At 35.2% G+C, this 25536-nt stretch overlaps 1 protein-coding gene across 1 annotated transcript in view; it reads right to left on the bottom strand.

Annotated features, from left to right (window-relative positions):
- The window catches only part of MAP3K2 (mitogen-activated protein kinase kinase kinase 2), a 92728-nt gene that overhangs the window by 13882 nt on the left and 53310 nt on the right, over positions 1–25536 (bottom strand). The window contains exons 4-15 of the mRNA XM_027554943.1: positions 25105–25145; positions 23289–23388; positions 17854–17967; positions 17384–17471; positions 13990–14120; positions 12695–12774; positions 11414–11481; positions 11153–11245; positions 10253–10459; positions 8288–8436; positions 7782–7913; positions 3654–3783 (exon numbers count right to left, since the gene is read on the bottom strand). Coding sequence (XP_027410744.1) covers positions 3654–3783; positions 7782–7913; positions 8288–8436; positions 10253–10459; positions 11153–11245; positions 11414–11481; positions 12695–12774; positions 13990–14120; positions 17384–17471; positions 17854–17967; positions 23289–23388; positions 25105–25145 — 1333 coding nt within the window. The remainder of the gene's footprint in view (positions 1–3653; positions 3784–7781; positions 7914–8287; positions 8437–10252; positions 10460–11152; positions 11246–11413; positions 11482–12694; positions 12775–13989; positions 14121–17383; positions 17472–17853; positions 17968–23288; positions 23389–25104; positions 25146–25536) is intronic.

Genomic DNA, 25536 nt, shown 5'->3' with positions numbered 1-25536 from the left:
TGGGGTTTTAAGTTTTTTTTTTTTTTTTCAAAAAAAATCCAAATCCAAACAAGGACCTTATGTTGAGAATCACTGATACATCTTTTAGGTCTTTCCTAAAGTTCCTTCCAATCTTTTTTTTTCTTTGCAGTTTATGAAGAATCTAAGTTGTCTGCCTACAGCTTTCTTATGGTCTAGGTTCTGCCGAGCCCATCCTAAGGAGTCATTTAACATGCTGATCTGTTCTCTATAAATGTTCCATAATTTTCCAATTTGGTAGCTGAATCTAGAGGCTTGATCAGACTCAGGTTCAAAAAGAATTTGGGGGGTGGGTGGGTAGGAAACTGCTTTGTAGATATAGTCTACAAATAGGAAGTATGCAATGACAGACTGTCTCTGTGAGGTGATGTTAGCAACCATTAATGTTTAGTGCATATATCTATTAATCCCATTAGTAGTTGTAAAATGGTACTATTCTATCATTCCCTCTTTGTTAGCCAAAATATTTTTATAAAGGTCATCCTCTATTTAGTCCTCAGTAGAGAAGGCAATGGCACCCCACTCCAGTACTCTTCCCTGGAAAATCCCATGGACAGAGGAGCCTGGTAGGCTGCAGTCCATGGGGTCGCTAAGAGTTGTCAGGACTGAGTGACTTCACTTTCACTTTTAACCCACTCCAGTGTTCTTGCCTGGAGAACCCCAGGGACAGAGGAGCCTGGTGGGCTGCCGTCTACAGGGTCGCACAGAGTCAGACACAACTGAAACGTCTCAGCAGCAGCAGCAGCAGCATAGTTCATAAAAGAAAGGTCAAATAAAGAAACCCTATTACGAAATAATGAGCTGGTTCCCTACTTTTCATTATGAACTCATGAGTATAAACTTAAAAGTAAGCAACTAGCTTTCTTTTTCCCTTGCCATTTAAACACTGCTCCTTCTGGGACTTCCCTGGGGGTGCAGTGAGTAACAATTTTCCCGCCAATGTAGGGGACACGGGTTCGATCCCTGGCCTGGGAAGATTTCATATGTAGCAGAGCAACCAAGCCCCGTGCACAACTACTGAGCCCGCGTGCTGCAACTCCTGAAGCCTGAGTGCCTGGAGCTCGTTCCCCGCAACAGGAGAAGCCACAGCAGTGAGAAACCCTCAACACCACAGCAAAGAGTGGCCTCTACTCACTGCCAACTAGAGAAGGCCCACACAAAGCAACGGAGACCAAGAGCAGCCAAAAATAAATAAATAAATAAATAATAAAAGGTTTCTCTTTAATTAAAAAAAAAAGTTCATTATAAAAGTTTAGAAAATACATAAAAAGTAAAAAAATATGAAGGAAATAAACAATTACTACTCATCCTGCTACTTGAAAATAACCACCATTAATCATGTGAAAATTGTTCTACATCATACTTTAATTTTATAAACGAGATCATACTGCATATTCAATTTTATATCTTACATTTTTCTTATCAATATATTCACCCTATAATGTTTTTCTGTCTTTGTGTTTTTCTCTTTAAGTTTTTTTTTAAGTGGTCTCAAATTCTGTGACATTTTTGGTCAAGTTGTTTTCATTAAAAAGTACTGATTTTTAAAACTAATAAACTGCCACACACAAAACATATGATCCACAAAAACATTCTCCTTTCCTTCGGCAGGTTTTACAATGCACTGTTATCATTAACCAGTCTTTGACTATTACTTAAATGGCCAACTGAGACAAACAATTCTGAGACCTTTCTTCCACCACTGATTAAAACTGGGGTGGAAGGTACTGGGGATAATATTCATTTAGCCTTCTGAGCTTTCTGGGCAGACCTGGCAACCTTGCCAGCTCCAGCTGCCTTCTTGTCCACTGCTTTGATGACACCCACAGCGACCGTCTGTCTCATGTCATGCACAGCAGAACAGCCCCTTATAATGTTTTTAAATCAGCTTTCTTCCAACTTCCTCATGTTACTGGCAAGGTCAGAAGAGGATCCACTTGAGCAGGTAGCTCCCCTCGGTTCCTTTGCCTTATCTTATTATGAAGGTTAAAGAGAAACTGGCTTGAATAGAGATTATTACTAACAGAATAACTCACAAATCATTTCCCTACAAAGTTTAGGGCATATACTTAACTGAAGTATACTTGACCTACAACACTATGTTAGTTCCACAGCATACAACACTGTGATTCAATACTTCTATACATTATAAAATGGTCACCACCTTATGCAGTTCTTGGCTTTCAGGTTTTGAACTTGATATTTGAGGTCTGCCTAAGCAGGGAAAATTTTGAGGTGAACAACAGGCTCCTAATTCTTTCAGATCATGAGTCACATTGCCATCCTCTAAGAGTCACTAGGCAGGTCCATTCTGTACATGTGACCGAGCTCCAGCATGCTACAGCAGACTCTACTCCATGACCAACACTGGTTAGGAATATTCTCCTTAGTCTGACTATGGCCATATTTGGGGTGTGACACACCACAGGAAAGAAGTAACTTCCTGGTAGCTCGTAAGAGCCCCCAGAAAGACTGATGAAAAACTTTAACAACTTGCTTATCAAAGCTCAGTCTTAGGCTCTCTTATTCTCTTCAGTAATGAGGTCCATTTCCCACAGCTTTAAATACAATCTCAACATACATCATCATTGTAACTAACTTTGAGTGCTTTCTAGATACCAGGCATGATTTTAAGGATGCTATACACATTAACTCATTTAATCCTTATAAGAACTCTGTGATCTGTACACTATTATCACCCTCCTTAAAAATAAGGAGCTGAGGATTTCCCTGGTGGTACACTGGATAAAAATTCACCTGCCAACTGAGGGGACACGGGTTTAATCCCCAATCAGGGAAGATTCCACACGCCTCAGCAACTAAGCCCATGTGCCACAACTGCTGAGCCTGTGTACCTAGAACCCGTGCTCCAAAACAAGAGAAGCCACCACAATGAGAAGCCCATGCACCTCAACTAAGAGCAGCCCCTGCTTGCCACAACTAGAGAAAGTTCAAGTGCAGCAACGAAGATCCAGATCAGCCAAATTAACGTTTAAAAACTGAGGAGCCAAGGCATAGAAAGACTAAGTGTCTTGTCCAAGATTACACATGTGATGATGGATAAAGCCTGAATGCGAACTGGGTCAAATTTGAGCCCCCCTTTTTTTTCTTATTTTTAATTGGAGGATGTTTTATAATCTGTGTTGTCTCTGCCATACAACGTAAGTCAGCCATAACTATACATATACCCCTTCCCCGTTGAACGTGTCTCCCATACCCCTCTATGTCGTCACAGAGCTCCAGGCTGTGACCACTGTGTTACACTGCAGCTCCCCACCGGCTGTCTGTTTGACACCTGGTAATGTGTATGTTTCAATGCTCCTTTCTCAATTTGTCCCACTCTCTCCTTACCCCAAGACCCCCTATTCCTAACCACTATGTTCTAAGCCTGTGTGCTGTGTATGAAAATATGTCTCATTCTTATGTTCAATTGAACTTTACTGATTCTGTGAACCTCCACAGGACAGCTTCCCTTTTGGAAACCTGAACAACAGGACTAGCTGGAATTGTTTTCCTATGGCATTGTAGAGGCAGATGAATTAATTTAAATGTTAAATTTCTTAACCATAGCACATTTTCATTAAAAAAAATCAAAACAAAACAACTGAGTACTTAAAAAACACCTCACTACTTACCTTTTATATCTCTATGAACAATCATATTACTGTGCAAATAATGAACTCCCTCAAGAATCTGACGGGTGTATTTCCGGGTCACATTCTCAGTAAGAGCTCCATATGCTTTTAATTGGTCCTTAATGGAGCCCTAGGAAAAGAGAAAACAAAAGAAAACTAGAGTATGGTTGGAAAGGAAAAGCACTGGTAAATATTTTTAAGATCTGTGTACCTATATTTATCTATTATTCTTATTGACTGAATGAAGTGCTCTTTATTTTATTTACTTGAAGCTTAGTTGACATACAATGTCATGTTAGTTTCAGGTATGTAACATAATGACTCAACATTTAAATACATTACAAAATGATCACCACTGTGATCATTCCTGGTAACCATCTACCTCGGTACAAAGTCATTACAGTATTATTTGACTATATTCCTTATGCTGTATATTACATCCCATGACTTACTTATTTAAAACTAGATGTTTTAATTTAGAGAATTCTAATCAATGACTAGAAGGCTCTAATTGGAGAACACAGGAATTCTTAGAAAGGACATTATATGCCATTAATTTAATACAAAACTCTACTGTATTTCTGGACTAGAACTGTGAAAGAGTATATGGCATAGCTGAAGAAAGCCTTTAAATTATTTTTGACTGATATCCTTGTTTCTGTGACTGCACTGGTTCTATCTCCTGTTCTCTTGCTAATTACAATTTTTAAAATTCTCCAGTACCTTTGTCTTGCTTGTTTTTGCCCTGAATACATTTTTTTTATTTTCCTACTTGCTCTTCTATGTATGTCCTACTTTAAATTTATTTATTTTGTTCTTACTTTGTTTTTAAAACACTGTTTTATTGATATCTGAAAAATTACTTCTCAGGAGAAAGAATGGGTATGATTAGAAGATCAGAACACATATAAGATTTTAAAGTTTTTCTTTTATATACTCACCATTTTAGCTCAAAACATGAGAAAAGTATATTAAAAAGGGATTTCTAATTTTTTGAAGTCTTTTTAGGCAGGTGCTATTTCTGAGAACAGAGAATCAATCTGAGGTAAGACATGGGCATCTGAATTTTGAAAAAGCTTCTCTGATAATTCCAACGTGCAAATTTGACAATCACCACTTTAAAAGATAGAAATAAAATGCTTCCTGAGGGACAAAATCTTTTCCTTTAAAGAAAAAATATATCCAAATGTTCCTGTCTTTCTTTCAATTCTTGTAAACTGTATACTCTGTCATATAAAAATAGATCCTTGGATTTTGCAGACTTAGCCATATGCTGTTTCCACTATTCTGAGCAATCCCTGAAGGGACAGCAAGATGCAGTCCTGCTAACCCTGACTTGCAGACATGTATTGAAAGCCTTAGACAGTGACTCAAGCTAGGCAACCAGGCATACCTATAACTCAATGTGGCTTTTTGTTCAGTCAACTTACTATGTCTCTCTTGTAGTAATGCACAAAATAACAGAGCTAGAACTGAGCTTTCCAAATCATAAGCCCCCAGATACCTGTAGGCTGCAAATGACTGCCAGACTTTTGCATCCTCTGGGTCCTCAGGCAGCTAGGCCAGTGGCCCATGGTGCTAACAGCTCTCTCAATGTAGTGTGTATACTGCTATGTAACATGAAAATGTTACCTTCTTTGGTGTGAACAACTGGAGTGGGCTGGAAAGCACTGTGCCAGATAAACTGTGTGTGTAAGTAAGAGTAACAGAAGTCAACTGCTAATCCAGGCACTGGAGATAAAAGAAACTTACAGTTCTAATATGAAAATAGTTCTAGATTAACTAAAAAATGAAATGCTATTTTTGGGAAAATTGAAGAATGATGTTTCTGGCAAAGCTTGAATCTAGGGCATAAAGGGGCCCATTATACCAAATCTACTGATGGAAATTATACAGAATTCACAGACCTGGAGATTCAGCAAAGTCTAGGAACACTTATGTCCAGTCCATATATGCCATGGGTTTATCATACGAGAACTGTAATTAATCTAGTAACATGCTTTTCAAATTCAAGGACTGATAACCTATACTTTGAAAAGATAGCTATCTTTACAAAATCTAATCAGAAATATGATCTAATACCTTTTCCTGAATAGTCCTAGTTTAGTCTTAAGATTGCTAAATATATAAAGATGACTTACATCTCTATTTGTGACATAAATTGGTTCTAGCCAACAAACCAATTTAATTAACTTTATATTCAATAATCTCCATCTCTAGTCACATTTATTCATAGGTATTTAATTTACATCTTTACTGCACAAACAGTAATGGAAATCTGAATAAAAGAAAAATCAATCACAACACCAACATATTACATTTTCATTTTTTAGTTTCTTCTGTTATTTTTCAAATACAGATACTTTTAAAATACCATTACCAATATTAAAAAGCATTTTATATTCTTTTTCGTTCTCAAAGTACTTCCTACTTCCTCCAACTTTGTTACTTGGTTTTCACAATTTTAAATATATATTCTCTTGGACAATGTCATCATAATTTACTCCCACTGAGTGAACTGATATTTCCACTTTTGCCATTACAGACAGTACTAAAACAAAGGTACACAACTTTCGTCTTCTTTTGAATTATTTCTGTAGACCGAATTTTAAAGAACAATTTTTACACTGCCAAGATAAATCTTTGAAAATAAAACAGCAGCAATGATGAATAACAATGATGTCACTATAAACAATTATTCATGAAGATAAAAATCAAAGTTTACTGTTGCTCTTGTAAGACTGAGGATGGTTAAAACCATTACAATCAGTTCTCTATATTCTTGGACTCCACATCTCCAGATTCAACCAACTACTCATTGAAAATATTTGGAAAAAAAATTTCCAGAAAGTTCCATAAAGCAAAACTTGAATTTGCTGCACTGGCAACTATTTATGTAGCATTTTACAGTGTACTAGGTAGTATAAGTAATTTAGAGATGACAATGTATATGGAAGGATGTATGCAGGTTATACGCAAATACTATACCCTTAGATAAGGGACGTGAGCATATTTGGATTCTGATATCTGTGGGAGGGCCTGACTATCCCCCGGGGATACCAAGGGACAACTGTACTATCAGATACTGGTCCACGGTTTTGTTGATCCATAAGATTAAGCTGCAATATGTATATTTTATTTTACATACAATTCTAATAAGCTCTTTCCTTAAAGATCCACAAATCTTTTTCTAACACATATCACCTATTATGAGAATGAATGTATTTTTAAGTGAGTAAATATACCACCATGTTGAAAATCATTAGTATTAGAATGTACTCTACATATACTAAAAATAATGTAGAAGGAATGAAAGAGTTTTTTGCAAATCACATTTTCACCTCCTAATGAAATGAATGACTCAGGCAATTCTTATTAATCTGTGTTAAAAACATTTAGGTAGATGATTGAAAAGGAACTGGATATTCCCATGTGCCACTGCTACCGCTCAGATTACTTTCTGGTCTTCAGAAAAAAAAAACTTTACAATGGAGAAAACAGGATGTCAATCACCCTAATTAAGCCGTCAATCTTAACATCACTATCAGAACCACCAGAAACTGTGTGTCTTCTAATGGGATGCACAGCATCATCTGGGATGCATGCTGGTAAAAGCTGAATTTGAATATAATTTAGATTTTAGATCTAAGTTGGAGTTTATAGGAAATATGCAGACAAAGGAACAAACTAAATACTACCATGAGGATGTGATCAGAGAAGTCTATGAGATGAGACTGTCAACAGAACAACTAGCTTGGTCTCTTTGTCAAATCTATGTCACCTAAAAATTGTTTTATGTTAAAAGAGGGGTAAGAGACATAGTAGCAAAATGTAAGGTGTGGTCCTGGGCTGAATCCTGGTTTGGATAAACCACTTGTGTGTTATTTTTAGTGCACTTAGGGAAATCTGAGTATAGACTGCTCTGATGTTTATAACCTATTTTAGCATACTTTAGTATTTAAAAAAAAATACAAAGATAAGTGAAGAAGACAGAAAAATAAAATTATATTAAATTTAAACTCTTCCAAAATGTCCATAACATTTTATAATCAAAGTTGTTGTTTTTCTTTATCCTCAACTAAGACTTTAAATAGAGTATCTCTAATTTCAAAGGATGTACTAACTTACCCCTGGCATATATTCCATAAATATGGAAAGTGTTTTTTCTTGGGGATCCCTCAAACAGCCATAATACTGAACAATTCGCTCATGCAGCAAGTTTTTCAACAACTGAATTTCACACTCAAGTGCATTTACTTCCTGAAAGACAGAACTCATTGTTAAGTCTTTATAGCATTGCTAGTAAAAGCAAAAAAAATGCAAACATCATAGACCATCAAGGTGATTTCATTCTGAAATTTCCACTTCCCAAAGAATAAACATTTTAAAGTCTCTAGGCAATAATTCTGTAACAGTCCTTGATGGTATGCTAAACCAACACTAAATCAGATTAAGAATACAACTGAGTACTAAAACAGAAAATCCAGAGTACACAGCAAGTAAACATATCCATTATCTATTTTTTTCAAATAATTTGCATTGAGGAAAAACAAAAAATTCTATGGTGTGTTATCTTTATTTTAGTAAAAATGGTTCTTATAATGTGACAAAGTTGCTTGTTCAATGATTCTTACCTTGCTGGTCTCAGGACTATCTGGGTCAAACTGAACTTGTTTAACAGCCAATTCTCTTCCTGTATCAACATCGTAACAGAGGTAGACCCTGCCAAAGGCTCCCTGGCCAAGTAATTTGCCCAATCTCCAGTTGGTTGGAGCACGAGGTGCTAAAAAAGAACATTTTCTTAAAATGGGAGTAGCCCAATGGCACACAATGGTTAAGGACTATTGCATTGGTGATATCTTTAATTGAATATGCTTGGATATTAAGAGAAAATCATGTTCATCCAAATTCATAATGATCATCATCTTTGAAAACTGTAAGAATTCTAAATCCAAACATGGTTCAGATTCCTAGGACTAATTTTTTCCAATGAGGCTTTTTTTTACCTGATTATAAATATAATAGCATCTTTCACACAATTTAAAATGCCACTGATTATGTAAGATGTGCTATTTCTAATCTTTATTGCAGTAATATTTGTAATAAGTTTTTCCATCTGCCTACAGTGCAGAAAGCTGGAAGACCATCACTCTCATTCTAATAAGAGGAAATCTTTAAAGCAGCCAGTGGGAGAAAAAAAGCACATTACATACAAGGGAACAAAGGTAAGAAATACAGCAGACTTCTCAGCAAGGATATAAGCCAGAAGACAATGGAGAAACAGTTTTAAAGTGCTGAAAGAAAAAAATTAAAATGTCCAGAATTCTATACCCTGAAAAATATATGTATCTTTCAAAAATAAAGAAATAAAAGTTTTTCAAACAAAAGCTGAAAGAATTTGTTACCAGTAGACTCATATTAGAATAAAGGTTAAAAACAATTCTTCAGGCAAAAGGGATATGATACCTAACAGAATCCTGGATCAACATAAATAAAGATCTATAGAAATAAGCTGGAGGTATATATAAAAGACATTCATCTCTTATTTTAATTACTTTAAAATATAGTTGCCTAAGCCAAAAATAGCAGCAATGTAATGGAAGTTGCAGGTGTAAAAGTAAAATACGACAACACGAGCACAAAAGCAAGGAATTCAGAGTATACAAATATTGTTGCAAAAAATACCCTTGAGCATGAATCTTTTATATATTGCTTACAAGATAAAGGTCACATACTCCACAATCTGGCCTTAGTTACCATTCTAGTTCTATTTCTGCTGCTTCAAGTAAGATATCCTCCACCTCAGCCAAAAAAGAACTATTTCTCATTTTCAGAATATGTCATGTGTGCACAGTCACTCAGTCATGTCCAGCTCTTTGAGACCCCATGGACCGTAGCCCGCCGGGCTCCTCTGTCCATGGGGATTCTCCAGGCAAGAATACTCCAGTGGGTTGCCCTCCTCCAGGGGATCTTCCCAACCCAGGGATCGAACCCAGGTCTCCCACATTGCAGGTGGATTCTTTACCATCTGAGCCACCATGGAAGCCCAAGAATACTGAAGAAGGTAGCCTATCCCTTCTCCAGGGGATCTCCCTAACCCAGGAATTGAACCAGGGTCTCCTGCATTGCAGGAGGATTCTTTACCAGCTGAGCTACCAGGGAAGCCCAAAATATGTCATGGCCTCCTGTATATGTCACCTATTTAACTAGTGAATTCCTCCTCACATTAAAGGTCTTGATTAGACACTATACTATAATTATTTCTCCACACATCATTCTCCCCATTAGATTACATCTTGGAGGTCATATTTGAAATTTCTCAGAACTAAGCATTCAATAAGAATATGTGGAATGAACGAATGAGTAACTGGTAACAATTTTCCCAAAAAAAGCAAAAGATAGTAAATCATTTAAAGTAATTAGCAGTAATACCATGCTTTTACCCAACATTATAAACACATTAGAAATATCATTTTTACCTCTTTTGAAAACCTGCTTACACCCTGAGGACTGGCTTCGTTATATTTGCTCCTATTAATACTATAAAATTCTGCACAGGTTCTGCCACACATTTCACTATGCCAATTTCTATTACTCACAGCGGCTGGGTGGGCTAATGTCCATTACAGTCAAAGTAGGATTGTCTATGTCACTTCCCCTTCTTCTTATTCGACTCTCATCGTACTCCGGGGTAAAGATACTGCTTCCACTACTGGTGCTTAAGGAGTGGTCAGTAGGACTGAAACTCACAGGAGATCGGAAGCTGGTCCCCTGGGTCCTTCTAGCTCTTGGAAAAGTTTTACGACCTACAAAATGAAAACAGAATTACCTTGCAACTTGTAATAATATATCGTAATTCAAGTATTTAAAATTTGTAGCATAAGGAACAGAATTTGTTCTGTGACTAGGATAAGAAGCTAAAACAGCAATGATTATTTGATTTTACGTTTTAAACTTAAGAACAGTATTTTTAAGAGTTCAAGGAACTACCCCAGCTAACACTGAATCACGAAAAAAAAAAAAAAAGGTATAAGTAGAAATGAAAAATGGGGAAAAAAGAAACAGAGTCTGAATATAAGTTCAAATAACTTGTGTGCTCACACATTCATAAAAGCACAGACAGAACTCTCTCACTTTGTAGAAAAAGGAGAAAAATATTTTATTTTCATTTTCAGTAATGATTTAAAATATAAACAAAAAGTGTAAAGTTAATAGGAAGTACTTTTTCTCCTTAAAAGGACAATACCAAAAAAAAAAAAGAATACAGTATGCATTTCATCACTAAAGGAGTAATTTTAATTAGTACCATTTTTAACTACTTCTTTTTTTTCTAAGGAAAGACATGTCTCAGAGGTAAGCTGGCATAAAGCTAAAATGCTATTGTAGTTATGATCCAAAGTCTTTTTAAAAAGTTTTAAGTAGAAAACTAAGTCATACAGGAACAAACTTATTTTTGTCTGCGAGATTTTTAACAACTGTTGTTGACCTAATAAACTTACCATCATTATAGTCTTGATGGTGATAAGAAATATGATACCTTCTTGGATAAGTTCCTCCTTTTCCAAATTTTTCAAAGATAGGGTTATCATAGTCTATTAAGATACATAAGAAAGTTATATATTTAAAAAATCAAATATTTCTAATCATGAAAAACACATTTACACATTTTTGGATTTTTAAAAAAATTTCTCTCTCCCACCCAGCCAAAATATTATTCAATGACATAAATATTTAAACATTTAGAATGTGAACAGTCTAACCTGAAAATTCCTGATGATTATCTGGGTAGCTCTGTGCCCTAGGCATTCGTGATTTTGGATAGCTCTCTCTAAAAAGTAGAAAAAGTGTCATTATTTTAAGAGAAAGTATTTAAGATATTTTTAAAAAATCTTTATGCAATATCAGTATCTATATGTATGTGCAGATATATAGGTATTTGAAATATATACACACAAATATACATATTTTATATATATATAATACATACAAACACAGATACAGCACTCTCTCTGAAACATTAACTGAAAAAAGGAAACTTTTTTCAAACACTTATTTGATACATGCACACAAAAAGCCTGGTTTTTAAAACTGACCTACAGAGTACAGTGGTTAAGAAAGATACATTTTGGCATTATAGATACATGGAAAAACCTGTGTTTCAATCCTAGCTCTGCCACTTAAACTAGTTATTGCAACCCTGGCAAATCATCTTTCTGAAATGATTTCCACATTTATAACAAGGAGATAATACTAACTCAGCAATTTTATACTTGTCTATCTCAGGACACTGTCTTTCAAATACTAAGTACTCAATATGTAGCTTTCACATCACTATTCATTCCCCTGAATTCCTTAAATGTTTTAAGTATCTATCTTGAGACAGACATGGGCACAGACAATGGTTTCATATACATGAATAATAGAAAATTAAATGTATATTTCCATACAATAGTAGTTGCATTTTCAGAAGTTACTTTCAAAAGCAGTCTCAGAGGAGAGTAAATAGGTACTGACTTTGCACGCTACAAGTGAAAACAGTCCTGCTGAGACCAGGAGAGAGGGAGCACTTGTAACAAAAATTCACAGATGCAACTTGACCATGCTTATATTCCTGAACAAAAGTATATTCCTCACAAAAAGTACTTAAATTTTAACTGACAACCAAAACTGGGACATAATTACCAAGAATGTACAGTACTTATAATTTGGTACCAGAATAAAAATAATTCTGAACAACAGAAATTAAAGAATCTCCAAAATTAAACCTATTATGAAACATTTGACAGCAGTTTCACCAACACAGGTTTAAAAGTAAATTTACCAAGAAGGAAACAAAATATTATCATCAGAAATCATTTTAAGTAAAAAAGATACTGAGCCTGATGACTGGAAAAATCAATTTGCCATTAAGTATACATGAGTATGAACTACATTCCTCTGAATGTAGCACAGAAGAGTTGATGTGCTACTTCAGCGTGCTATTAATACATATGCATATTTACCCATGTATATTAAAAAACAAAAACTACAATCAACATTACCCATCCAGAGGGCTATCAAGTGATGGACAACTTCCTGAGCCAGAATTTTCAGGGCTGCTTAAAGATAATGGGTCCAGCATCTAGAAAAATAAAAAGTCCACCTTGATTCTACATGAATATAACCGAAGTTACTGTTTTTTAAAAATAACTTTGTTGGGCTATAATTCATGTATCATAAAATTCACCCATTTTAAAGCATATAGTGCAATTCAGTGCTTAATAGCAGAATGTATAACTTTCACCAAAATCGCAGAACACTTTCAGTACCCAAAAAATAAACTCCATATCCAATAGCAGCCACCCTATTTAAATGTTCTAAAAGTAGCTGTCCCCTGTAGGTGGACTAAAACTGCAAAATTTACTAATAGAAAAATAGGAATTTTCTATTATCTTCCGCTCTGGATTATCATCTAAATAATTAAAAGCTAAACACTTCACATAATTTTGTCTACTGAAAACTGAACAACAGCACCACCCAAACTGAAATAAATGACACCATGACTGCTACATTATTAGAAAATGTGAACTCCTGTAATAATACAAGCAGCCAATGTAATGATAAGAGAACAACAGCAACTCCATAAAAATACTTCACTACTACAAAACTTTAAAAAAACATTTTAAGGCCTTCCATGTGGTCCAGTGGTTAAGAATCCACCTGCTAATGCAGAAGACAGGAGTTCGATTCCTGGTCCAGGAAGATCCCATAGACCGCAGGGCAACTCAGCCCATGCGCTATAATTACTAAACCCGAAAGCTACTGAGCCTGCGAACCACAACTACTGAAGCAGGCGTGCTCTAGAGCCTGTGCTCTGCAACGGGAAGCCCACGCATCACAACAAAGCACAGCCACTGCTAGCAGCAACTAGAGAAAGTCTGTGGCAACTCAGACCCAGTGCAGCCAAAAACAAAGATACAAATTAAAAAGTAAATCTTTTTTAAAAAGATTAAAAAATTTTTTTTCAATGTTTTAGGAAGTAGACAAACCTCAACTTCACAAAGTTAAACATTTATTAAATTGAATGTTAATATCAGGATTATAAACAAATGCATTCATTCATTTATGAACATAAGAAAATCAGCCTTATACCACCTTTCTTTATATATGAATACAGACACATGTAAATTAGTGGGTATTTTCCTGTATTTCCCCTGTTTTGCTCACTTGAAAAGGAAGATATGGGACTGGACAAGAGGTAAAACAAATACCTTCCATCATATACCTGCCAAACCACACTATCCCCTGACAATATCCCTTTAAATGAAATGAAAAACAACATTCAAATTTTGCTTACTTGGTCCATGCTCTCTGGGATGAACTCTCCTTCACTGTTGATACTGGTAAATGACCCATTCCGGGCAACCTGGTGTAACTCATCTGGAATGTATCCAGGGGGAGGGGAGCTTCTATCTCTACTAGTGGGACCTCAAGAGAGAAAAATTATAGATTTTATAAATTCTATCAGGGGACCAATTCTTATTTTAATTAAATATACACTCAGAACTTAATGATTGATTTTAGCAACTGATCTCCAATTTTGATTAAAAGTTATCAGAGCACTCATGTCTGTAAAACTTCAAATGTTTTTTACTCTTTTCTAAACTCCCACCTTAATGTAATAGTCATTTATACTTGTTAGGTAGTATGTTCTTCTGCCTGCTGACAACTGCATTATGAGGTTGATAACACAATGAAAAACAAAAAGAAAAGAAAGTTGCTCAGTCGTATCTGAATCTTTGCAAGCCCATTATATAGTCTGCCAGGCTCCTCTGTATAAGGAATTCTCCAGGGAATGACATTGGAGTGAGCAGCCATTCCAGGGGATCTTATATTTTTAGATAAATGCCACTGCTTCTTCATTTCCAAAGGTCACTGGTACCCTGATATATGTTACCTTTTAATGTAATTTATGAAAGGCATCATGATCTATGTGATCATGTGAAAGTATGTGAACTTCACAGTCCAACCTCGGTTTAAATTCCAGTTCCAGTTATTTACCAGCTCTGTCTTTGGAAAAGCTATCTAATCTCCTTGAACCTGTTTCCTCATCTGTAAACATGGGACTAAAGCTTTCCTTTGCAAAGGTGCTGTGATGGCAAAACTATTCCTAATGAACATACGCCGTGCACATTTGTCTACAGGATGTTCTTTGCACTGCCTCTCTTTAATCTTTAGAAATCTAAAGTGAGATTTACTTCTTAGTCATTTAGCCAATATTAGAATGTTTCCAATTTGGAATGCTGGATTTTATCCTTGGATACTTAAAATTAGGCTTCTGGTGGCAAGCCACATTCCTGGAATTTAAATTTCTTCATAGTTTAGAGAATTAGAGACACTAAAATAGCTCATCTCATTGTGCTATGTTTATTAACACAGTTTCTGTGCTTTCTTCCTAATTTTTTGAAATTAAAAAAGAGATTTGAGGAAGTTATGTGAGCATTTGCATTCTGGTCAAATTTCAAGCAAAAAAGCCTCTTGCCTCATGTAAAGGGGTCACTAAACACATGTTGGCATTTGTTAGTGGAGAGAGAGGGAGAAAGAGAACAAAATGATTACCAAGAGATACACATAAAAAAAGATAATTTTCTACACTTGATTCTAAAATTATTAGGAAACCTCTGAGCCAGGAATTGATTTGGACTTTGCAACAACTATGATCACAATGTCCCTAATGTTTTTTTTCCTTCCATAAGCTCTTATTTACAAAAGAAGATAAATACACTCATTACTCAAAGCACAACAGGGAAGAAAAAAGGCTTTGAAAATTTCTTTATCTCCTTACTTGATAACCTATATTTTTGAAACTTTCTTAGTACTGGATATTTCAAAGGTCAAGACCTTCACACCAGCATATACTCCTGTCCCAAAGAAGTTCTTCTTCTATCTTTTGTGAAAATAATTAAAGGAAATAATTTTTAATAAACAAAGGGAAAAGATAATGGTCATATCTATCAAGCCCACTTCAAGCTTAAAGAGGTGCCAAGAAAAGACTAGTAATATTATACTTTACAATTTCCGTTTCTTTTTATATGGCACTGAAGTCAAATAAGAATATTTATTAGCAGAGTAAAAGTGAGGCATTCAGCACAGTTTTAAATGAAAATGAATTAAAACTGCCAATTTAACTAATGTATTTAGCTTGTTCTATCTAATACAACTAAGGTGAACCGGCATTTTTTTGCTTTAAAATGATAGGTACTATAATGATAAGAAAAGGGAATACAGAAAGAAATCGATGATTAATAACCGTCATGCTTTCTAGTTTGAAAAGCTAAATGTACTTTAAAGTGTTCTCTCAACTGTCTGCTGCAATAATCCCATGATTTAAAGATGAGGACAATGTTACTGGCTGCTGGTTAATTAGAGAGCTAGAATTTGAACTCAGATACTTGTAATATTCTTTTATCAAAAATTATATAAAAATAAATACAAATGAAGATAAGCAACTATTATTATTTTACTTGTATATTATCTCTGCTGCTCATATTTCTAACACTTTGGAAACCCAAAGTGAGATTTAACATAAAACAGACACTTGGAAGGATGCAGTCGTAAAATGGGCTTCTCTGATGGCTCAGATGGTAAGGAACCCGTCTGCAATGTAGGAGACTCAGGTGTGATCCCTGGGCCAGGAAGATTCCCTGGAGAAGGGAATGACTACCCATCCTAATACTCTTGCCTAGAGAATTCCGTGGACAGAGGAGCCTGGCAGGGTACAGTGCATGGGGCCATGAAGAGTCAAGACATGACTGAGCACGCATGCACGCACGCAGCAGCAAGTCATAAATAGTTTGGGGGGACAAGACAGAAGATGAGTAACAAATTCATAAATGTTTTGGTTTGTTCACACGCCAATTTAACCTTTTCTTTCATTACTAACAATCCTCTTCAATCACCAGTCTTAGATTCCCTTTCGCTTTCTCCCTGTTCATCTGTTTTTATCTCCTTCTACCTTCCTTCTTTAAATCCATCTCTCATGTTTTCATGCTACCTTTAATGCCCATATTCACTGCCCTATCTGTTAAAAACATTTAGACCAATGTTTTTTGAGCAATATAATGTTTTTATCATATAAAAATGTAGAATATCAATGTTTTATACAAACTCAAGAAGATTCACAGAACTGGCGAGTTCAGAGCACCTCTACCCAGCCTATGTTTCTCTAATAAGCCTCCTTTAAAAAAAAAATTGCACATAGGATCCATTTTTCTATCATAAGCTTAATTATAAGTGTATTTTTAATGACTACTAAAGTAATTATAAAGCATAATCTGCAAATTCTTAGCAATCTTTATTTTGACAGCATTCCTGGCAATAATTAAAACTTAGAGAAAGGCCTATGAACTTATTAGTCCATCCATTAACTTTAATATATTGGAATTACTTTTAATTTTTTCCCTTTATTTTTACAATTAAAACATTTTTTAGGTTTTAATTTTTTAAAAATCAAAATACCCCATGTATATAAAGAAAGGAAATATTTAAACTGGTGACTGCTAATCCTGTTAATACTTGAAGTAACTTTTCAAGGGACATCAGATACTAGCATGTAGTTAACTGCAATAAACTGCAAGGAGTAAAAAGATAAACTATTTATCAGGATTATGTACAGGTGTTGCCCTACATTAAAGAATGGAGATGAAGCTGAGAAATAACCCATTTCATGATTTAGACTCTAGCTTTCTTACCTACTACAGAAAGTCCTTTTTTCCTCTCTGCTCCAAATACTGTATTATCCAAATCTTCTAGTGATGGCAATGGCTCTAAATTAGTAGCCTAAAGAGAAAAAAGGAAGATGAATGTTATTCTTCTCCTTTAGGGTTTTAATCAGACTCCTTCCCCTATCAAATACAACCCAAGTATTCTCTGTCTGGGTCTTAGCAAATTTACTCTTTGAAATTTTAAATCTAATGTAATTCTTCCCAGGTTCTCAGCTGCTATTAACATCATATGTACAGTATATTATACTTATTTGTAATTTTGGCTATATAGTTTTGAGGAGCAAGGATACTGAACTATAGCAATTACAATGTTTAAGTTAAAATTTAATCATACTGAAAATATATCAATGATTATAGAATATAACTATGTTTCATACATTGTCTTCTTACAGGCATATATCCTATAATCCTCACTGAAAAAAATTCCCAGTTCATACCTGTGCACTTCCATTTATTACAAGTAATATTTTGAGGCTCTTCATATGAATACTACGATCCAGCAGTTCCACAGCCTTGTCCAAGTCATCTTGGGTGGTTAATGGAATTACCAACTAAACAAAAAGGAACATAAGGAATTGTGTAGCCATCTCATCAAGTCCTTCCAGGAGTATCTCCATTATTATGGAATTATCAACCTCAAAATACTTTGCTCCTTGTCAGTATAATGAAATTCTGAATGAATACATGTATCTAGGTTTTTTTCTTCTCATCCTACCATCACTGAAATCATAAAATGAATATGAATAAATTTTTTGCTTTCTTATACATTAAATTTTTCTAGAAAACATATTTAAAGATTAAAGATCAATTTTCTAGGATATTTCCACAATATCGTTAAACTTAAGTTATAGTCTCTTCACCTCAAAACAGCATTAAGGAACATAAACAAAAACTATATAAAAGTATTATCTTTCACCTGCACTGATGAAATTTTTATTTTTTAAAAATAATAACCAGAGAAATGCATTCTCACCAGTGTACTTACCAACATATAACACGCAACTAAGCACTGGTGGCAGATGCCGTGGCGGGGTGCCACCAGTACTGTGCCTGCAGTCTATAGCCCACCTTGCACTGCTGTCCCTGACCATGGCAACGTGGCCACCGCCATCTAAAGCAGTAAGCTGAACAGGTGAGCCACCCTCAGTAAGCCCTGGATGCTGCACTCTGCTTTCATCAGTCCTCTTACGGATCAGACGTTAAAAGCGACAGAAGCACCTGAACAGTCTGTGAGGGAAAAGCAAGCTTCACACTACTTAACAAAATACTTGTTTTAAATGTAAATCTACTGTCTCGCATACAGGGCTGTCGTTACCATCTTTCTAAATTCCATATATATGCGTTAGTATACTGTTTTGGTGTTTTTCTTTCTGGCTTACTTCACTCTGTATAATAGGCTCAGACAGCAAAACAGACACAGATGTATAGAACAGTCTTTTGGGGGAGGGGGGGATGATTTGGGAGAATAGCATTAAAACATGTATAATATCATGTAAGAAACGAATCACCAGCCCAGGTTCAATGCAAGATACAGGAAGCTTGGGGCTGGTGCACTGGGATGACCCAGAGGAATGGTATGGGGAGGGAGGTGGGAGGGGCCTCAGGATAGGGAACACGTGCACACCCGTGACGGATGCATGTTGATGTATGGCAAAACCAACACAAATAAAGATAAAAAAGTAACAAAAAAAATGTAAATTTACTAGCTAAAGACAACTCTGTCAATAATCTTCAAAGTACATTCCATTTCATTAAAAGGACAGAATGAAAACAAGCAAACGTACTCCACACTTGTGAGCCTGCACTAACACAAGCAGTATACAGGCCATGCGAACGTAAAGGGCCAGTGAACTAGGTAAGGGTGTTGTGCAGTATGAACACCCAGCAGACAAGGGTTTCCCCTAAACTAGCAGTGAAGGCAGAGCACAGCAGAAAGCAACTTCTTGGTAAATACTGTCTGTCTAATAAATATCATAGGGTAAAGCTTCATCTGTACTCAAACCCACTAGCCGATATGGTGTGAACTCGTTCTCTGTAGATTTCTTTTATGAAAACTACCCCTTGTTTAAGAAAGGCTGCCAGACACAAATACAAGGCAGACTAATGTGAATTACATCATACAATCTGCCTACCCTCTCTCAGTACTTGAAATTATATTCCCAATTTCTGTTCATAGCAAATTTTATACTGTTACAACTTATCTACTATTAGGCCCTTTTTTTTCCTGAGAATTTTTTCTTAAAACAAACAAACAAACAGAATAGTAACTGATATCAAAAAAACAAGTCTGATCTACTTAATTAAATTCCTTCCACTTTTCTATCAATCATGAACCCTTTGTTCCCATCTTTAATAGCTTTTAAACTAAATTTTAAATACTAGAAAACATTTTAAAGCAATGATAAGGATTGTTCTGCCAATTTTCACTTAAGGAGAAAACCTGAATATTTACTTTAACTACACATTATTTATAATTGTATTGTTTACTTCTTCAAGGAAAAGATACTAGTTTAAATCACAGTAACAGAATATTAACATAAATGATTCTACAGCTTGCTAGAGTGAAATCTGGACATTCTGGAGGAGCCTGGAGTGGCACCTTGGTCTATAGCTCTGATGTAATCTCTCATATGTGCTAAGGGCACCTGTTACAAATTTTAAAACAAGAACTAAAAGTCGAGAACAAGTTTCACCTTTTCTAAATTATACTAAATAAATTACCCAATATTTTCTTGTTTGGTGAATTCACTTCAGTCTCATTCATAAAATCTATTTCCCTCAAGCTTATTACAGGTACATCAGTTGTATGTTAATAAAAATAATTTCTGGAAAGGAAACAAAAAATTGAGTCCAAAAATCTCATTAAATAGAACCTAAATTTGAAATAAATGAATTATCTTTTAACTTTACATAGTGAAACATGAAAACAGTTCATAAAAAGGTTCACCGTCTACCTATCTAAAATGGAGAAAGTCTTAGAAAATCCACTTGGCCTGCACATCCCCGTCTATGCCCTGTGACAATACATACCTGCCTGACACTGTATAAGATAAAGATCCAATCCCAGCTTAAATTGTTTCAATTCTGGTAAACCAAAAAATTCTTTTAGAACAGAGGATTTTGTACTACACAGAAAAAAAAAAATATTTATAGAACCGGAATAAAAACAGTATCAGTGAGTTTTCTGCATGTCTACAGGTCCATAAAACTAACACCTCTTTTAAGTCTCTCCCTAGTACCCCCACTGTCCAAGAACACACACCAGGCTTGTCATTTTGTGAATCAGAACATAGCTAACTCAAAAATCACAGACTCTCACAGGAACTCAGAGCGGCAGGAAAACGTTAAGCAATGTAATGTTGTACCCTAATGCCTACCATACTTTTGCCAAGAGGACACCCAGATATAAACAGCAAAACCACTCTAAGAATCCTTCAGAAAGCATGAGAAAAAGAAGCTGATACGGAGAAATTTCCCAATTTTTGGAAAATGGGAGCAAGTTGCTAAAACCTAGTCAATCAGCTCTACGTCAATCCTCAAGAAAACCCTAGAAAATATTATATGCAGGCACCCCTGCTTTAGAGCACATCACCTATGCTCTTCACAGATTCTGTTTTTTCACAAAGTGAAGGTTTGTGGCAACCCTGCCTCAAGTCTATTGGCACCATTTTCCAACAGCATTTACTCCCCTGTGTCTCTATGTTACTTTCTGGTAATTCTTCCAAATATTTCAACTGTTTTCATTATTATTGTAACTGTTATGGTGATCTATGATCAGTGATCTTTGATGTTACTATTGCAAAAGGATTATAATTTGCTGAAGCTTACAATGATGGCTAGCATTTTTAACTATAAAGTATTTTTTAATATCACACACTTGAGAGACTATAACACATGCATAACTGTACTGGGAAAACAATTCATGTGACTGGTTCTATTACAACAGTCACTTTATTGTAGAGGTCTAGACTGAACCTGCAGTATCTACAAGGTATGTCTGTAAACAAACTGGGAGAACTCAGAAAAGGAAATGGCAATTTTAAGAGCTCAGACAGGAACAATATCAACAAATCATGCAAAACTAACCTAATTTTCTTGACAGACATACTAGGCTCACAGGTCAAGGAAATATTGTAGTCAATGTACCTTGGCATTTGAAAGTTTTCCATGACACAATTTTAGACCAAACAAAACCAAAACAAAGATATATCTGGGTTCCCCAGAATCGTACCATGAGATAAAGATTCAGGTATGTTTATAAAAGATACTAGGAAACACTGGCAGGGTAATCGGGAAGACAAGGAAGAGAGGAGGTCCATAAAGGGTGTACCACCCAGCAAGTTGGCACGGTGGGCAAGTGGGGCCCATCCATCCCCATCTCCCACCACATCTTTGAGCCTCGTATCACCAATCCCCATTCCCTCCCTTATGTACTCAGGTTACACCCTACAGTCGTATCTCTGAGAAGTCCTCAGAATCTCAGGGGCAGGCAGTTGGAAATCAGGCTAGCACAGACACAAATAAGTGTCAAGACAGGGCCAGGCAAGAAGAGGTGTTCATAGCTAACCAAAAACCCAAAAAGTATTTGAAAAATGATATTTTAAGGTATTACTATAGTATGGTACTCATCACTTTGTTCAGAAACACTGTTTGTTTGGATACGGATTTTTACTTATTCAAAATACTTTCCACTTTATGAGTGATATCTTTAGACAAGCCATATTTGCATGTTCTCTTGCTTTAAAATGACAATAATTCATTAGAAAATCTAATATTTCAAATATTTTTATTAGCACAATGCTTTAACATTTGCAAAGTACTTGCACGTTTTCTAATTTTTACTAAACTTCCCACTGTCACTCCATTACCACTGACATTTTTTTCTATTCCTGACACACAAGTCTTTTCCTTCCCAGGATCTCTGTATGCTCTGCTCTCAAGCTGCTCTCTACCATGAATGTTATTCCCCTCAAATTCTTTGTAGGGTTGGCTTTTCATACTTCAAATCTCAACAATCAAGTATTACGACCTCATTTAGCTCTTCCTTAGTATTAACTAAATAAGACATATACTGCCCTTGCCTTTATCCTTTATCATAATATTTTATGCATTTCCTTCAAAGAATTTACATATTTAAACAATTCAATTATTAACTGTCTACTTCTACTACAAGTCTATAAAATTCACTAGGGGCTGCAATTCATAAATCATAACCATCATGCCTTGCAAATTCAACAGATATTTCTGAGAGGGAAAAGAAAATAAATTAACCAATTAACTAAACTGTCCCTAGAAATTTTTAAATCTCAAGATCTTGATCTGAGATCATAGGATCTGAAAAAAATCTCAGAGATGTGCAATCCAAATTTTACAGAAGGCTCAAAAGGGATTCCCCAGAACACAGAGCTCCTTAGTGTCATAGTGAGCCCCTGAGATTACATACTGACTCCCAAACATAATCTAATCACATCCTTACCAGTATGAAAGCAATCCTTTAAGCTTTAACTAAACTGTCCAACTACCAAAGCCCTGTTGTCTCTGTAGAAAAGTATACAGTATGAAAAGGACAGAGTTCATCAATAAAGAACAAAGAACAAAAATAAAACATAAACAAGCAGCAAACTTCTAGGCGATACATGCATTTCCTCCTTTAACAGATTCTCAACTGTTGCACAGCAGCACCTTTCAGTACCTTCCACGATGAAAAAATGCATTTTAATGAGTTAAAATTTACTACTGATATCTTATTCCTCTAAAACAGCACATCTGTATCGATGCCCAAATAAAAGCACAATCATCCTAAAACAATCTCTTAAATAAACACACTATTTTTCCAAAAAAAGAACTTGAAAGTTAATGTGCACATGTTTACCTCATTATTGGTATAATGCAGATCCATAGACTGTCCAAAGGCAATTTTAGCTTTAGACCTCAGGTCTTCCAGTTTAACTGGTCTGGGGAACTGAAGGATTCTATGTAAACAGAATTTTAATATATTTTATTTTCTTATGCACAGTTAAATAACTTAATCGTAACAGTTATCTCCTGAATACAGAAATACAAAATCAAGTTAAAATACAAATATTCACTTTACTTACACATTACAATGGCTCATTTCTGATCAGGTGCACTAACATTTTAACACAAAGTTCAAGAACTCTGAAGTCTGTTCTAGCCTAATAAAAATTATAAAAAGGAAATACTCAAAATACTCTGCAGTTTATAATTTGCACTGTTATTTATAAGAATATTAAATAACAATGTAAAATGTTCATTTTGGAAAGTGATTAATAACTACATCATGGCCATACGATGAAACTGTTAAAAGAATAAAGTTGTTCTCTGGGAATCCAAGTTCTGATTTCTGAACTCTTATCAACTCAGTATTTCTGAGTGCATGTGCACGCACACACACACAAACACACACATACACACATATATATCACGTAAGCATACACATCCCAAATAAATATTTTTAAAGAATTAAAAATTTTTAATCCTAGAATTTTCTTCTTATTTCACAAAGGATTGACTTGTGTTGCCCCTAGGGACCATGCCTCTAAGCTTGGAGACTATCTACTAGACTTGTAAGTTTTGTAACAGGAGGGATCATGCATATTTCACTTTATTCCCTTTATAGCCCAGCATATAGAAAGTACTCAATAAACAGTGCTCAATGAACTATAACAAAATTGAGAATATATCCATAAAAGTTGTAAACAGGAAAAAGTAGACAGGACAATACTTGTATGATGTATCTGCATCCCCTACTCCCTTCTTTTCTTTAAGTTTACTTATTTGTTAAAGTCCTTATTGAATTTGTTACAATATTGCTTCTGTTTATGTTTTGGTTTTTTGGCCCTAAGGCATGTAGGATCTTAGCTCCCTGACCAGGATCAAATACACAGTCCCCGCATTCGAAGTGCAGTCTTAACCACTGGACTGCCAGGGAAGACTCTCCACCTCTTTTTTTTTTTTTAATCTCTGTGTAAAACATTTTTACATCTTCAGGTTATATGATCTGTGAGCTTTTTAAAATCCTTAAGACAGATAGATCTTTCATTAAATTAATGAGACACTAATAATAGAAATAAAATTCTATCTTCTTTAACATCTACGAGGTCTTGTCAGCAATTCTGTCGTCAACCACCCACCACTGCGACCATTTCCACCATTCCACTGAGATACAAACGTCCAGGTGAAGGGTAGTCGTCCACCTTTGCTAAATAATTTACAGTCACCAGTCCAACACTTTTCTCAATGTTACTAATACAGGTCAAATGATTCAAGTTTTTTCAGAATACTCAAAATTGTGAATTTAAGTCCATACACCTAAAATCTGTATAGTATCTGAAGAGATGATAGAATTATAAGGAGAAAAATATTTAATTTCCACTGAGTAAAAATGTTTTTAAATGGTAATATTTAAAGCTGCATTACACAATGACCTGACTTATTTCCTAATACTGCAAAGTAAAAACATGATTCACTTCTGATGCTTAGCCTGAAATTTGATAGACTCTATCTTAAGTACAAGTACACATTACAGTTACCAACAAGGACTATTCCATTCTCAATTTGTAAGCCATGAGAACCTACATTAAAATCTACAAAGAACCTCTACTATCTTAAGTAGGCCATGCATTTGATTAAATCAATGAACTGACATATAATGCTTCCTTCCTTACCTTTTTTCTCCTCTGTGTTCAAATTTGACTCGAACATCATTCTGTAATGAAATGATAAGTCATGTCAGAGATGAGATAAAATTCCCAGAATTTCTAAATCACTTTTCTTTTTAGTCACTCATTTAAGATAGAGCAGAGGGGGAAGGAGATTTCAATCAGTGTCAACTCCAATCACCTGACAGTTTCTACCAAAGAGCTGAGTTGAGAATTAGGTTGCTTAATCTGGGCTCAACAGGAAAGAGCACCAAGATCTATTAGTGATGGCATCCCCAGTATGAGACATTTACTAATTCTGTTAGAGAGCAATACAGAATACTACACTTCCACTATCTATGTTAGATGTTCCAAATAAATTTCATGTATGAGAACCAAAATTATCTTCATCTGTAAATACAGAGAATAGTCAGTTATTTAAGTAAAAGCCATTTGTGT

This window comes from Bos indicus x Bos taurus, chromosome 2 (genome assembly GCF_003369695.1).
Source record: "Bos indicus x Bos taurus breed Angus x Brahman F1 hybrid chromosome 2, Bos_hybrid_MaternalHap_v2.0, whole genome shotgun sequence".
NCBI classification, from domain to species: domain Eukaryota; kingdom Metazoa; phylum Chordata; class Mammalia; order Artiodactyla; family Bovidae; genus Bos; species Bos indicus x Bos taurus.
The sequence above is the reverse complement of the archived record's forward strand: the minus strand, read 5'-3'. Positions and strand labels throughout refer to the sequence as shown.